The following is a 16834-nucleotide window of genomic DNA, read 5'->3' as shown; positions in this document are numbered from 1 at the left end:
CTCTTAGTGCTGCAGCCTTGGGAGCTAGTCGGCCTTTGGGGACCAACCCAACGCCTACTGTCCTAAAACCCTCTTGGTTGAGAGAGTGGAGGTAAGATGCTCTCTACAGATGGTCAGGACAGCAGTTGCCTCCTCTGCTGTTCAGCTGGTCATAGCTGGACACGTCTAGAATTGAATAGAATGGAATGGAATATGTCTTTATTACCAAGTGTACCGGGGTCACAAGGAATATTAGAGTGGGGGGGGGTGGGGGTTTGTACATAAAAAAGGTAACAAACATTAATCGAAAATCATACACAAACACAGATACAGTAGAATTTTGGACACATACATTTGCATATCAGTATAAGAACTTGTGCATGCACACTCACACTTGCACACTCACACGTGTGCGCGCGTGCACACACACACATATACACACAAACACATGTTTGAACAGACTGTCATGCATGTATGATATTAGAGAAAATGTAGTGATGCTGTGTGAATTGGCACTTTGCAGGAGGCAACTGGCCGACAACATTTACTCTGTGGCTGGTGGACCATTTGACCTTCAAACACTGTGACACCACTGACCTGTCCTGTAACTCCAAGGAGACGGAGGCCGTAAGTGTGTGTGTGGGTGGGTGGTGTGGGTGCGTGTGTGTGTGTGTGTGTGGTTGAGTTGGTTGTGTGTGTGTGTTGTGTGGAGTGAGTGTGTGTTCGGGTGTGTTGTGCTGTGTGAGTGAGTGTGTGTGTGTATTTGTGTTGTGTTTGAGTTTGTGTATTTGTGTGTGTGTGTTTGGGTGTGTTGTGTGAGTGAGTGTGTGTGTGTATTTGTGTTGTGTGTGAGTTTATGTATTTGTGTGTGTGTGTGTGTGTGTGCACGCGTGTACGCGTGTGTGTGTGTGTTTGTGTGTAAGGGATAGGAAGTATGGGTTGGATGCTTGTGGCTGAGTGTATGTATGTCTGAACGTGTAATTGTCTGTCTTGTTGGGACAAATAGTATGAAGATACTGAAACTTCTTTCTTTTTTTTCTTTTTTTCTTTCTTTCTTTTTTTTTTATTTTTAACAACAAATCAACACTTTGGTCGTGTCTTTGTCTCATGAATTTATGTCTCCCATTCTGTGCATTTTTTTGTTTTGTTTGTTTGTTTGTTTCCTTGCTAGTAACTCGCGTTTAGTCCAGTCTCTGTTTCTCAGGCGTGCACGGAGGCCGGAGGGAAGTGCGTCACCACTCAGGATGGCTACTTCATCCTCATCGCCGTTTGTTTCGTCATCGGCTTCGTATGGTTGGCATGGCGACGGAACAGAATGCGGCAGCTCGACAGCCTACCACAGTCAGCCTGGAAGTGTTCTTAAAGAAAGCACACTCGTTTAGTAGGCATCAAGTTGTGTGAGCGCGTTTCCGGGTGTGATGATTTTTTTTGGTGATTGCCTTTGGATTTTGGTTTTGTACGCAAGTTACACTGATATCTGGGGAGTGGGATGATGTTTACATTTGTTTGCTTGCTAAAAATGTAGAGTTTGTTGCTGTGTCGAGAACTGGGATGAAGATATGTATGTTTGTTTGTTTGCTAAAAAAAAATGTTGAGTTTGTCGATCAAGACTTGGATAAAGTGGAACATTTGTTTGTTTGCTAAAATGTTGGAGTTTGTGGATCTGTCAATATTGTGTGTGTTTATGTGTGTGTGTCTGTGTATCTATCTGTCTGTCTGTCTGTCAGTCAAAATTGTACAGATTACTTAAACTATATCTATTATAAGTTATGTAAACCACATGAAACAATTATATCTATGTTAACAAATTTTCTGTGTTCTTGCATACAGGTATTGATAGTCCTTAATATTTTTGGTGGTTTATTTATTTATTTGTTTATTTATTCGTTTAAGTATTCTTCAGCTTATTTGCTTATGTGTTTTGTTTTTGCATTTATACATTGAAGCATTAAAAACTTTTATCTATAACTGCTTGTAAACAGTTACATTCCATTACTGTATCAAAAACATAATGCACACATCCCCCACTCCCCCTACATACATACGTACATACATACATGCATACATTCATGCACACACACACACACACACACACACACACATATGAACACAACTGACGCTTTGTCAAAACAGTGCCACTTTTCATTTGTATGTACAGTACGGTATTTCTTCTGTTAGGTTTTCATTATTCAAATCCTAATTGGACTGTCTCTTTTGCCCTAGTCAAGAGAAGATTGTGAGAAAAATCACATCATACTAGTATCCCATTCACTTATCTGGCCAGCAAACCAGTATGGTTAATAGGGACCACTATGCTTAATGTATACTTCATGCACAAGCACAAACCTGGAGGAATCTGGTGAACAGTTCTGTGGGGCACCCCGGGGGCTCTTCACAGTTTCGGTTTCAGTTTCAGTAGCTCAAGGAGGCGTCACTGCGTTCGGACAAATCCATATACGCTAAACCACATCTGCCAAGCAGATGCCTGACCAGCAGCGTAACCCAACGTGCTTAGTCAGGCCTTGGAAAAAAAAAAAAAAAAAAAAAAAAAGAAATAAAATAAAGGTGAATAAATAATAGATAAGCTTACATAAATAAATAAAAAATAATAATTATAATATAAAAAAAAGGTGGTAGTAGTAATAATAATAATAATAAAATAATAATAATAAATAAATAAATAAGACAACAATGATGATAAATAAGCAACTTCACAGAGTTAAGGCAGAAGAAGAACTTATCCTGGAATCCACATGTTTTTTGGGTTTTTTTTTTTGCGAGAGAGAGAGTTGATATACACTTGTTGATTGATGACTGTGTTCATAAAATCAGATCTCAGCACAGCTCAAACACACCTGTGTTATTGTTTTGAAGTTGTTCGTTACTGGGATAATCCGTCTGTTTGTTTTAGACACTCATATTTTGGTGCCATTTGCACATTGGGACACGGACATTTGAAATTGGCTGACAATAACCTGAACCATTGAATGGCCCAAGATGAATTGGTGACAAACAGTGGAGAGAGACCTCAGACATGTCGACAGATGATGGGGTGACACCAGCAAACAGTGAAGAGAGATCTCAGTCATGTTGACAGACGATGGGGTGACACCAGCAAACAGTGAAGAGAGATCTCAGACATGTTGACAGATGATGGGGTGACACCAGCAAACAGTGAAGAGAGACCTCAGACATGTCAACAGAATATGGGGTGACACCAGCAAACAGTGGAGAGAGACCTCAGACATGTCGACAGGCGATGGGGTGACACCAGCAAACAGTGGAGAGAGACCTCAGACATGTTGACAGATGATGGGGTGACACCAGCAAACAGTGAAGAGAGATCTCAGACATGTTGACAGATGATGGGGTGACACCAGCAAACAGTGAAGAGAGACCTCAGACATGTTGACAGATGATGGGGTGACACCAGCAAACAGTGCAGAGAGACCTCAGACATGTTGACAGATGATGGGTAGACACCAGCAAACAGTGAAGAGAGACCTCAGACATGTTGACAGACGATGGGGTGACACCAGCAAACAGTGAAGAGAGACCTCAAACATGTTGACAGACGATGGGGTGACACCAGCAAACAGTGAAGAGAGACCTCAAACATGTTGACAGACGATGGGGTGACACCAGCAAACAGTGAAGAGAGACCTCAAACATGTCGACAGACGATGGGGTGACACCAGCAAACAGTGAAGAGAGACCTCAGACATGTCGACAGATGATGGGGTGACACCAGCAAACAGTGCAGAGAGACCTCAGACATGTCGACAGATGATGGGATGACACCAGCAAACAGTGGAGAGAGACCTCAGACATGTTGACAGATGATGGGATGACACCAGCAAACAGTGGAGAGAGACCTCAGACATGTCGACAGATGATGGGGTGACACCAGCAAACAGTGAAGAGAGACCTCAGACATGTTGACAGACGATGGGATGACACCAGCAAACAGTGGAGAGAGACCTCAGACATGTTGACAGATGATGGGATGACACCAGCAAACAGTGAAGAGAGACCTCAGATATGTTGACAGACGATGGGATGACACCAGCAAACAGTGGAGAGAGACCTCAGATATGTTGACAGACGATGGGATGACACCAGCAAACAGTGGAGAGAGACCTCAGACATGTCGACAGACGATGGGATGACACCAGCAAACAGTGAAGAGAGACCTCAGACATGTCGACAGATGATGGGGTGACACCAACAAACAGTGAAGAGAGACCTCAGACATGTTACGATGGGATGACACCAGCAAACAGTGGAGAGAGACCTCAGACATGTTACGATGGGGTGACACCAGCAAACAGTCAAGAGAGACCTCAGACATGTCGACAGACGATGGGATGACACCAGCAAACAGTGAAGAGAGACCTCAGACATGTTACAATGGGATGACACCAGCAAACAGTGGAGAGAGACCTCAGACATGTTGACAGATGATGGGATGACACCAGCAAACAGTGAAGAGAGACCTCAGACATGTCGACAGACGATGGGATGACACCAGCAAACAGTGAAGAGAGACCTCAGACATGTTACGATGGGATGACACCAGCAAACAGTGGAGAGAGACCTCAGACATGTCGACAGACGATGGGATGACACCAGCAACAGTGGAGAGAGACCTCAGACATGTTGACAGATGATGGGATGACACCAGCAAACAGTGAAGAGAGACCTCAGACATGTTGACAGACGATGGGATGACACCAGCAAACAGTGGAGAGAGACCTCAGACATGTTGACAGATGATGGGATGACACCAGCAAACAGTGGAGAGAGACCTCAGACATGTTGACAGATGATGGGGTGACACCAGCAAACAGTGCAGAGAGACCTCAGACATGTTGACAGATGATGGGGTGACACCAGCAAACAGTGGAGAGAGACCTCAGACATGTTGACAGATGATGGGGTGACACCAGCAAACAGTGAAGAGAGACTTCAGACATGTTGACAGATGATGGGGTGACACCAGCAAACAGTGAAGAGAGACCTCAGTCATGTCGACAGACGATGGGGTGACACCAGCAAACAGTGAAGAGAGACCTCAGTCATGTCGACAGACGATGGGGTGACACCAGGAAACAGTGAAGAGAGACTTCAGACATGTTGACAGATGATGGGGTGACACCAGCAAACAGTGGAGAGAGACCTCAGACATGTTGACAGATGATGGGATGACACCAGCAAACAGTGGAGAGAGACCTCAGATATGTTGACAGATGATGGGGTGACACCAGCTAATGGTGTGTTTTTCCTATGTTAGTATGTTTGTGTGTGTGTACATGTGTGTTTTCTTGTCTTTGTGTGTGTGTGTGTGTGTAGTTCTGTGTTAGTGTCTATGAATGTTTCTGTGTTAGCATGTGTGTGTGTGGAGGGTGTGGGGTTGGGAGGGATGAGTTGTCTTATCTTCTGGAGGCATGAACTGGTATGGATTTAAATCACTCACACTTCTGAAGTGTGACCTTTTGTTTGACCTTGCCTTGAAGTCAAGGTCACTGAGCAGATAATCATGTGAGTGTGCGTTTGTATTCTAAGCCTGTGGAAAGTGTATGTATCATATGGCATGACATCTTGTTTTATTATGGGCATTGGTTGTTCAGATCTGTGCAGTTTTGATTACTGATGTACATTTGGAATGTGAGAAACATATTTCTTCATGAATTTATTTATTTATCTGTTCTGAATGTTTATCAGTTTTGATATAATATATTTGTAGTCAGGGGGGGTTCCTTGCATTCTTATCAGTGAAATTGTTTTATGCATGTTGATCTTTCATTTAAGCTGTACAAACCAAAACTGTGTATTGGTTGATTTAATCAAACATGCCATACCTTCTGTGCAAACCAAAACTGTATAAAGAGTGATTTGATTAAATATAATCTATCGTGATCCACCAGTGCAGACTTCTGCATCGGCAGGCTGAAGGGAAGTAATATACTAAGGGAGGTCACTTGCCACAGCTGCTTGCAATTTCTCCCCACCTGAGCGCAGTTTGGGGTATCTCGGACGTCTGACAGAATCTGTACTAGTGAGTTCACTGAAAGTATGTCAGGTTCAACATATATTCAAGAAAAAAATCCTTTTCTTTCAAATACTCCAGAATTTGGTGTGTGTGTGTGTGTGTGTGTGTGTGCACTCACCGATGTGCATTGGTAAACAGACTGAATTGCTGGATTTTGCTTTATTCATTATGATTTATATTCTTCTTTGTTTATTCACTATAAGTTGATTTAGACATGTATGCATTCATTCATTTCAGCACACACACACACACACACACACACACACACACACACCCTCTACAGTGTGTGTGGAGAATAGGCTAGGGATGGGTGGGAGGTTGAGGGGGTGCAGTAAACACTCTTGAAGAGTGAAGACCTGCTGAATATTCATGTAGGATGTATGTGTTAATTTAAAAAAAAAATATTTTGTTTCATCATTGACAGCAGTTATGATTTAATGTTGAAAGAATGCATTTACTGACCTCAGTAAGATGATCTTGTTACGTATGGGCGTGGAATAAAACCATCTGACCACTTTCAGAACAGCACATTGTTTTGTTTCGTATTTTACATATGTCATTATGTATTGGTAAAGGTAAGCTGGCTGAACAACTGGTTATGTGGTTCTGTCAGGAATGAATTTGCCTGATGGCATTTCATCAAAAAGTGTGTGTACATGTGTGTGTGTGTAGCATGGCTCTTTGTCCATAATTTCTTGCTTAGATATTGATGTGATCATAATTATTTATGTCTCTCCGTTTCTCCTTTTTTTTTTTTTTTTTTTTTTTTGTTGTCATGTGAAAGGATGCATGCAAAGCCTTTTGAGCTCTAATCACCGCAACCATTTTCTTCTCTTTTTATTTTCTATATCTTTCATTTCCACAGCATTTCATGAGCTTTAGTTGTCCTGGGCATTGCAAAGGATTTATATATAGGTCAGGCATCAGCCCTTTTCATTATTATTTTATTTTAAACCAGATGTATATGGAAGCGCGTGCGTGCGCGCGCACACACACACACACATACACATGCGAAAACACATACAAATAGTGTGAAGCCATAAATGCAAAGGACAGTTTATTTCTCAGGGTAGCCGACAAAAAGAAAGAAAAAGTCACCACACATACCAACAGCAAAGGTTCTCGGGGTTTCGATTTTCATGAACTGTGCACGACAATCTATAACTAAGACAACCGACTGAGGACTGTCTAATCACAAAACGGAAAACGCACATAAGTGGATCTGGTCCGTGAACTCTTACCACGGAAGCCTGAAATGCATCTGATGGAGATGTAACAAAACAAATGAAATATACCCCATCGACACAGTTTCAAAAGTAAAGAAGTAATATTCTGCGGATGGGAAAACAATTAAATCAAATATACCCAATCGACACAGTTTCAAAAGTAAAGAAGTAATATTCTGCGGATGGGAAAACAATTAAATCAAATATACCCAATCAACCGTTTCAAAAGTAAAGAAGTAATATTCTGCGGATGGGAAAACAATTAAATCAAATATACCCAATCGACACAGTTTCAAAAGTAAAGAAGTAATATTCTGCAGATGGAACGCACATAGGAATCATGAAACAAAGTGATTCTCGGCAGATTGAAAAAAAAAAAGAAAAAAAAAAAGCGAAGCTGTTACATGAAGTACTGTGTTTCTGTTGACGTTCAAACAGCATAAAGATCAACAACAAAAGTGCCAGTATCTAGGAAATACTGTGAAGAAGAGATAAAACAAACAGCAACAACGAAAAGAAAAGTTCTGGGGGTTGCAGCAAAAAAAAAAAAAAAAAGTAAGAAAAAGAATACATTCAAATCTCAAGATTGTGTTAAAACTTCAACAATATCTTTTGAACAGTTCACAGAAATGTGCATGTGACACGTGCTCAAACTGGGGGGAGATGGGTGGGGTGTCATCAGAGACAGTCGATCCTACAACCAGATTATGAGAGGTGATTCAGCAAAGGCTCTTGAAGTGAAGAACAACATATTTGATTCCTACTTTTCTCCATCACTAACTTGCACACCTGCTCGCATTCCAAGGAGAATGGGGTGGGAAGGACTCGGAACACAGAAGAACGTTCTGTTTTTTTAATTAATTATTTTATATATATATATATATATATTTTTTTTTTTAATAAGACCAAAGCATCTTTTAAAGTGGAACGAACAAACTTTACACACACGAGACTGCAAGCTAACAAAAGAATGAAAGTACCATCAAATACAAACACATACAGAATGTAGCACAATTTGGGCATAGGGAAGGTTTGGGTTGGTGGGGGGAGGGGTGGGGGTTGATGTGGGGGAGGATGAAGCGTAGTTTAAAATGAAAATCCACGTGATAAAATTCGATCTAAAATGACGAGCATGCAGCCATCTTCTGAAAAAACACACACAAAAAAACAACAACAAAAAAACAAAACAACGAACACTCAAAAGAATGGCGCTTGTGCATGTCTGCAATGGGCATACCAAAAAGAAAAAAAAAAGTGCTACATTGGTCTATCGACATTGTGCTCGTACATATGTCAACTAGAAATGCATTTTAAAAACAAATATATAACACGTGAGATGATCCCTCGAATGACATGGAACTGCCTGCAGTTCACTATAATCATGCATGATAACGATCCATAAACAATTTCATCAATGACCACCCCGTCGCACTGCCATGGTCAATGACATACACTTCAGTAACAATGTGCAAGTAAATGTCAGCTAAGCAACACGTTCAAAAAATGTTTATAACCAACAACGACGACAACGTGTTACTACGTTTGTTCGCGAAAAAAAAACACAACGTTTTCGCGAAGGATTGTAAAAATGTAAATTCAATGTTTTCCAGAAAAGTGAAAAGTTGTGAAAAGGGAAAGGACCAGTTTCAGTTTCAGTTTCCGTAGCTCAAGGAGGCGTCACTGCGTTCGGACAAATCCATATACGCTACACCACATCTGCAAAGCAGATGCCTGACCAGCAGCGTAACCCAACGCGCTTAGTCAGGCCTTGGAAGGACCAGCAGAGCAGAAAATAATATAAGGGGAGATGACTGAAAGAAAAGCGCAAAGCCAGACAGACATTTTGTGTGATGAAGGGGAGGATCGAACTGAACTGTGTTGAATTGAAGTAGCAGGGATGTGGAGGCCGGGTGCTGGTGGTGGTGGTGTAGGTTGGGGTGAGGGGAGGGGGGGACGTCGGAAAGGGTGGAGGAGAGGGGAGGAGGCGGGGGGGGGGGGGGGGGGGGGGGGGGCGGGGGGGGGGGGGGGGGGGAGGGTTGAGGGTTATTGATCAAACCAAGCGTGCTGAGAGGAAGGTGAGGCGTGCGCCATAAAACATTCCCGATGATCTGCGGGACCGACTTTCTCTCTCGCCACTGAACATCTCTCGCAGACACATCCACCCAAAATAAACGCGTGCGGACTGCTCCATCAAGCCAAAATAAACCTGCCAAACACACACACACACACACACACACACACACACACACACACTGGCCATCACAACTGTCGCACAGCATGGGGGTTGTGTGGTGTGCAGGTTACGTCACGACTGACCACAAAATATTGACCACAATTAAGAGTGGAAGGGACCTGGATGAAATGTTGGCAACTGCCATGATCCAGTGTCAGAATTAGGGGTGGGGGGGGGGAAGAGAAAACACACACACACACACACACACACACACACACACACACACACACACACACACACACACAGTTCATGTTTGACTTACACGACGTAAAATGAGTCACACGAAAAACAGTTTCAGTTTTAGGGGTATAAAAGTGACCTCGACTTGAGCGGAAATAGTGTAATTTCCCTCCCTACATTTACATACACTGTACACTGGTGTTTGTGGCGAATAAGTTATCAACATCAACAAAACAAGGGGTGAGTGAGAGGGTAGGGTAGGGTAGGGTGGGGTGGGGTGGGGGCGGGGGGTGGGGGTGGGGGGCTGATGTAGGGGGAGAGGGTGGGGGGGGGGGGAGATGAAAATCGTCAAACAGCTCTTTTATAAGCATAGTGCTACTCCCTTACTTGCTTTTACTTGGCATACTGCTCCCGTGACTCTAAGGGGATACCACCACCACCACCATGACAGCGACGCACCCACACTGAGCAGCTGGAGCAAATCTTCTGCAAAACTAGATATAGGCAGGCTGGTTTCCTCCCACGTACCATCCGGGATTGGAACGCCTTGCCCCAGAAATCTGTGGAGGCCAGCTCAGTCGACACCTTTGTGTCGATGGTCTTCAGAATATGAAAACCAGAATATACCTTTTTTTTTCTTTTCTTTCTTTCTTTTTTTTTTTTTTTTTAACTCACTCAGTACGGCCAGTCCTCTCTTCTCCTCTGCACAGACCCCTCGGATGTCCAGTGGGTGTCTGAATGACCCAACCTTTAGCTTCCGTCGTCAGAATAATGGTATTCTTTGTCAACATTCACGTCTTCAGTATAAGAGCCTTCCGCTTGCAATATTTTGATGATGGTAATTGGGGTGAAACGCTGTTAACGTCGTCTCTTTTCGCCGTTCGTATGGAAAGAGTTACTTAAGAAACCTATGTAGACCTCAATGTAGCTTCCGCAGACCCCCTTTTATTCAGTGATAGAATAGTCAGGTATTGACTGTGATCACTCAACGGAAGGAAGGAAGGGTCACCGTATGCAGATGATCGACCTGCGCATTGCCTTCCCCCCGCCCACCCCCCCACCCCCCATGCCCCCCGCCCGCACCCCCCTCCCTCCCCCATTAAAAAACCGCGAAGGTCAGGTAGCTAGGCAGCTAACAGACATAACGATAACTAAGATGCGTGGGACAGGTCTGGGTGCCGTGTTCTCGCCCCTGGACCCCGAGTTTATCTGGCTCTGAACCCTCTTCATGTTCGCAAGCAATCAAGACCCAGCTGTCGTCACATGTCAGCGTTCGGTGGGTTGTGGAATACCCAGCATACACCAGCCATATCAGAGTCGCCTGTTAATGTATGCTGGTCATGAATGTATGTATGTATGTATGTATGTATGTACGTGTGATAGTCAGTCGTGTTCGACTATGACCACCAGAGCAGCAGAGGAGGCATCAGCTGTCCTGACTATCTGGGCTGGAGTTTGATTATAATAGTGGAGAGTGTCTTGCCCCAAGTTACATCCCCACTCTCTCGAACAAGAGGGATTTAGGACAGTCAGCGTTGGGATGGTTCCCAAAGGTCAACTAACCACCCCACTCCCTACCCCCCCACGCCCCCCCGGGCTGCAGCACTGACAGCCTGTGCAATTTTGCCTCCAAATTTCAGTCATAGTCCTCCACAAGCGGAGTGATGGCCTAGAGGTAACGCGTCCGCCTAGGAAGCGAGAGAATCTGAGCGCGCTGGTTCGAATCACGGCTCAGCCGCCGATATTTTCTCCCCCTCCACTAGACCTTGAGTGGTGGTCTGGACGCTGGTCATTCGGATGAGACGATAAACCGAGGTCCCGTGTGCAGCATGCACTTAGCGCACGTAAAAGAACCCACGGCAACAAAAGGGTTGTTCATGGCAAAATTCTGTAGAAAAATCCACTTCGATAGGAAAAACAAATAAAACTGCACGCAGGAAAAAATACCAAAAAAATGGGTGGCGCTGTAGTGTAGCGACGCGCTCTCCCTGGGGAGAGCATCCCGAATTTCACACAGAGAAATCTGTTGTGATAAAAAGAAATACAAATACAAATACACAAAAGACTAAGCTGTAAATGACTTCCCACTGCAGTGGAGAAACCATTGATCACACAGCTGTCACTTTGCTGTTGGCCCAGCTGTAAGCTTATGTCATGTAATGAAACAACAACCAAAAAAACAACAACAACAACAACACACACACACACACACAAAACAGAAACAGGGATACTCACAGGGGGACAGACTGAAGGGGGGGGGGGGGGGGCAGACTGAAGGGAGGGGGGATTGACTGAAGGGAGGGGGGACACTGAAGGGAGGGGGGAGGAGACAGACTGAAGGGTGGAGGGGACAGACTGAGGGTGGAGGGGGCAGACTGAATGGAGGGGGCAGACTGAATGGTGGGGACAGACTGAAGGGTGGAGGGGACAGACTGAAGGGTGGAGGGGACAGACTGAAGGGTGGAGGGGACAGACTGAATGGAGGGGGCAGACTGAATGGAGGGGGCAGACTGAATGGTGGGGACAGACTGAAGGGTGGAGGGGACAGACTGAAGGGTGGAGGGGGCAGACTGAATGGAGGGGGCAGACTGAAGGGAGGGGGGGGGCAGACAGAAAGGAGGGGGGCAGACTGAACGGAAGGGGGGTGGGGGAGGTGACAGACTGAACTGAAGGGGGAAGGGGGACAGACTGAAGGGAGGGGGGGCAGACTGAACTGAGGGGGGGGGGGGGGGGGGGGGGGGGTGACTGACTGAACTGAAGGGGGGTGGGGGAGGTGACAGACTGAACTGAAGGGGGAAGGGGGACAGACTGAAGGGAGGGGAGGGGACAGACTGAAGGGGTGGAGGGGACAGACTGAAGGGAGGGGGGGGCAGACTGAACTGAGGGGGGGGGGGGGGTGACAGACTGAACTGAAGGGGGGGGGGGGAGGTGACAGACTGAACTGAAGGGGGAAGGGGGACAGACTGAAGGGAGGGGAGGGGACAGACTGAAGGGTGGAGGGGACAGACTGAAGGGAGGGGGGGGGGCAGACTGAACGGAGGGGGGGGGGGGGGGTGACAGACTGAACTGAAGGGGGGGGGGAGGTGACAGACTGAACTGAAGGGGGAAGGGGGACAGACTGAAGGGAGGGGAGGGGACAGACTGAAGGGAGGGGGGGACAGACTGAAGGGAGGGGGGGACAGACTGAAGGGAGGGGGGCAGACTGAAGGGGGAGGAGACAGACTGAAGGGAGGGGGGGGACACTGAAGGGGGGACAGACTGAAGGGAGGGGGGCAGACTGAAGGGAGGGGGGCAGACTGAAGGGGGGGACAGACTGAAGGGAGGGGGGGGACAGACTGAAGGGAGGGGGGACAGACTGAAGGGAGTGGGGGACAGACTGAAGGGAGGGGGGGGACACTGAAGGGGGGACAGACTGAAGGGAGGGGGGACAGACTGAAGGGAGGGGGGGACAGACTGAAGGGAGGGGGGGACAGACTGAAGGGAGGGGGGCAGACTGAAGGGAGGGGGGGACAGACTGAAGGGAGGGGGGGACAGACTGAAGGGGGGACAGACTGAAGGGAGGGGGGGGCAGACTGAAGGGAGCGGGGACAGACTGAAGGGAGGGTAGGGGGCAGACTGAAGGGAGGGGGGGCAGACAGACTGAAGGGAGGGGAGGGGACAGACTGAACTGAAGGGGGGGGGGAGGTGACAGACTGAACTGAAGGGGGAAGGGGGACAGACTGAAGGGAGGGTAGGGGACAGACTGGATGAGGACCGTCACGGTTCTGACATTACATCAACCAGTGACCAACCAGTGACGACATCAACAGCGAATCGGGAATGTGAACATCAGGGACAAACAACAACGACGGCAACATTGTCACCACCCACCTTGATGAAACGACGATACTTGTATCGTACACTTCAACGACACGTAGTTTTTTTTTAACTTCTGTTGCAGAAAACAGTCATCAGATGAGAGAATAAGAATTATGCGAATAATGAATAAACACCAAGAGGAAGAGAGCTGGTGATGAAAACGAAAAGGCTATCTAATGGTTGAGTATAATGAACGGTGGGTAAAAATATCAATTTGGAGACGAAAAAAAAACCCACACCCCAAAAATCACAACTATGTTTAACAAACAGTGACACCCGTGACTCAGTATTTACAAAGAATACGTGAAAACAACAACAACAACAATTATTATTAGATGATATCAAGATAAAAAGATAAAAAAGCCACAATTGCTTCAAAAAGCCCGGAGAGTTATATCAAATATGTCACATGAAGCCCAGAAACTCTCAACAGAGCTGACATGGCATTCAAGTCAACCAAAAACAAAACGTCCCAGTGAAAGTTTTGACACAAAACTGAAAATACAAACAACTGGAGGCAGACTACCTTATATTTGTCAACCATTAAAACTAAAATGCCTAATACTTGTAAACTGTATTTTAACAACTGATGTTGTTGAGCGTTCTAAATAATACACGGCGCGTAAACAGCAGAAGTCAAACTGCACTGTCCACAGAAAGCTGCGAGCATATGATAAATCGTATATTCAGCGTGTAGTTCGGTTTGTGGTGACATAACACGATAAAAACAACTTGAGAAAAGAGAGGCAAGGCCTTCAAGACTCACTTGTGATAAATTAAGTCCCCTAGCATTAATTACAGAGTAATTTCCCTTTTTTTTTTTTACTATCTGCACCAAAACGTTTGCAAAATAAACAAAAATTCCATGCTTAGCAAAAGAAGTTCCTGTTTGAACAAAAAATTATAATAATGACTCCTCTTGTTGTTGTGTCAGAATAAGAGGTCAAAGCGCCAAGTTTAGAGAATACAAAAAATATAAATATAACAGTAAATGCAGTTTGCATATAATTAGGCTTCTTTTTTAATTTTTTGTGCCCATCCCAGAGGTGCAATATTGTTTTAAACAAGATGACTGGAAAGAATTGAATTTTTCCTATTTTTATGCCTAATTTGGTGTCAACTGACAAAGTAGTTGCAGAGAAAATGTCAATGTTAAAGTTTACCACGGACACACAGACACACGGACACACACACACACACAGACAAGCGAACACCGGGTTAAAACATAGACTCACTTTGTTTACACAAGTGACTCAAAAAGGGGGAGGAATAAACAAAAGGGCGTAGGGGGTGGGGGTTGCAAAGTAACTTGTCGCCTTGTGTCTAATTTTGCTCTTGAACAAAGCAAAGGAGGAAAACTCGCTGTCACCCGCTAATAGTTGTTCAGAAGAATCCTTGCTTAAAGAAGGCTGCAAACCAATGTTTTTTTTATATATGTACACACACAATGCCCCCGCCCCCCCCCCCCCACACACACACACACACACATACAACATTGGTTTGCAGTCTTCTTTGATTAAGCATATCATTTTTTCTTTGTAATGGAAAAAAACAGCTTAGAAGTAATGATCCTTTTTTTTTTTTTGTTCCAGGCTAAAATCTAATGAGGAATGATTGTCTCTGGCGCAAGATTTCACACATTGCACAAACACTTTCACTACAACAGTAGGAGGAGTAACGAAAATGAACACAACTTTTATGATGTTCAGAATCAAAGTCAGGTGGAGCAGGAATGAGCTTCTGGATTCAAACTTAAATGACCATACCGTTAATATAGTGATCTGAGAGTATCAATACACTCTTCGCTAGAAATTTCAATCACTATCTAGAAACAATCTCAAATCCCTCAAGGACAAAATCCATCCAATGTGTTAAAAAGGCAGTAATGAAATGGATACACAACTGTTCACACAACCAGAACGATTCTTTCGCTCATTTTCTGGTTGTTCTAATCATGTTTTTCGTGCCATACCTTGTACTGACAGCATGGTTTGGCCGTGTTAAGACACGTGTGTTGAAATGAACTTGCTGTGATGGCAGCGATGATTTTAATTAATGCCAAAGATGTCATTGAACAAGGGTTAGCACAATATCGATCTTCGTCCCCACAGGAACTCTGAAAACATCTCCACCTCATTTTCCTCACCTCATGCTTCTTCTTCTTCTCCAAGCAATACAGGCTTATATCAACACAATGCTAATGGATCAGATGTTTATGTGATAACTGATGGTCACTGGCATCAGCAAATGTCAAAACCTCTTCGAGAACTCGAAGGGATCAATCGAAATGTATTGTATATACCATAAATATGCATTTCAGACTCTTCAGTAAAACCAAGAATCGACTGAATAGGTGTTTTTTTCTTCCTCAATGGAGGCAGCCACAACTGAACGAGACAATGTCTTCCGATAAAACTAGTGAAGTTCAATCTTGAAACAAACAGAACAGGGCCTGAGCGATGTTTGCCTGTCCGGTACCATCGATATATAACCGAGTAAGTCCCAGCAACAACAAGGATAGCGTTTCACGTTTTCGTGTCCACTGCTAACCTGCTCGGCGCAAGGTAGTAATAGTCTTCGTCATGATCTGGACCGAGACTTGGCTGTGTGTTTACACACAGAGGAAACGTAAGGCGGAACCCGGAGACAAGGATCAACACAGCAGGTGTCTTTATTCCCAGGACTGTGCATGGAGTAAGCGTGGCTTTCGACGAGAATTGTCCTAAATGAGCAAGGAATGTGACCTTGTGAAGTGACCTGCAACAACTGCAACAACCATTACAACAACAACAATAACAATACTAATATTGATTATGATGGCTATGATGGCGATGATGAAAAGTAACAGCATATTATTTTCCCAGTCGCGTCTAAATTCCCTAAGGCGAGCTGACATATAACCACACTTAGGTGAATCGCATGGTGGCACTCACACATTGAACGTATACACAAATTAATGTAACGATGAAGTAAAAATTAAAGGCCATGCTTAACTGCAGAAATGTGGACTGAGTAGACTTCGCGTTTTGAAGTGGAAACCATCACTGCATTCTTCAGTGTCGTCCTCCGTCAATTCCAGAAAACTGAAAAGTTTGATGTCAAGTCAAGATAGGCCTGGGAGTTGAGAGCAAACCCAAACTCAGGTCACTCACCATAAATGTATGGTATGAATGAATCCAACGTCCGTCATTACTGGTGTTGATGAGTAAAATATCAATGACGATGAGGAGATCAGTTTTGAGTGGCGACTCCTTGATAGGAAATAACGCTGTTTCTATACTTCATGTCATGAATATCCTGTCTGTT

General features: G+C 44.7%; 1 protein-coding gene and 1 long non-coding RNA gene across 2 annotated transcripts in view; one reads left to right on the top strand and one right to left on the bottom strand.

The window, feature by feature from the left end:
• LOC143287485 (acetyl-coenzyme A transporter 1-like) overlaps positions 1-2543 on the top strand; it is a 16497-nt gene extending 13954 nt beyond the window's left edge. The window contains 2 exon segments of the mRNA XM_076595503.1: positions 503-606; positions 1184-2543. Coding sequence (XP_076451618.1) covers positions 503-606; positions 1184-1342 — 263 coding nt within the window. The 3' untranslated portion in view covers positions 1343-2543.
• Positions 2544-2690: 147 nt separating this feature from the next.
• On the bottom strand, positions 2691-6671 carry LOC143287486 (uncharacterized). Its single transcript, XR_013055968.1, has 3 exons — positions 4423-6671; positions 4120-4374; positions 2691-3006 (listed from the first exon to the last, which is right to left on the bottom strand). It is a non-coding gene; the product is annotated as an uncharacterized LOC143287486 (long non-coding RNA).
• Between the last annotated feature and the right edge of the window lie 10163 nt (positions 6672-16834).

The sequence above is a fragment of the Babylonia areolata genome, chromosome 11 (genome assembly GCF_041734735.1).
Source record: "Babylonia areolata isolate BAREFJ2019XMU chromosome 11, ASM4173473v1, whole genome shotgun sequence".
Taxonomy (NCBI): Eukaryota; Metazoa; Mollusca; class Gastropoda; order Neogastropoda; family Buccinidae; genus Babylonia; species Babylonia areolata.
The sequence above is the reverse complement of the archived record's forward strand: the minus strand, read 5'-3'. Positions and strand labels throughout refer to the sequence as shown.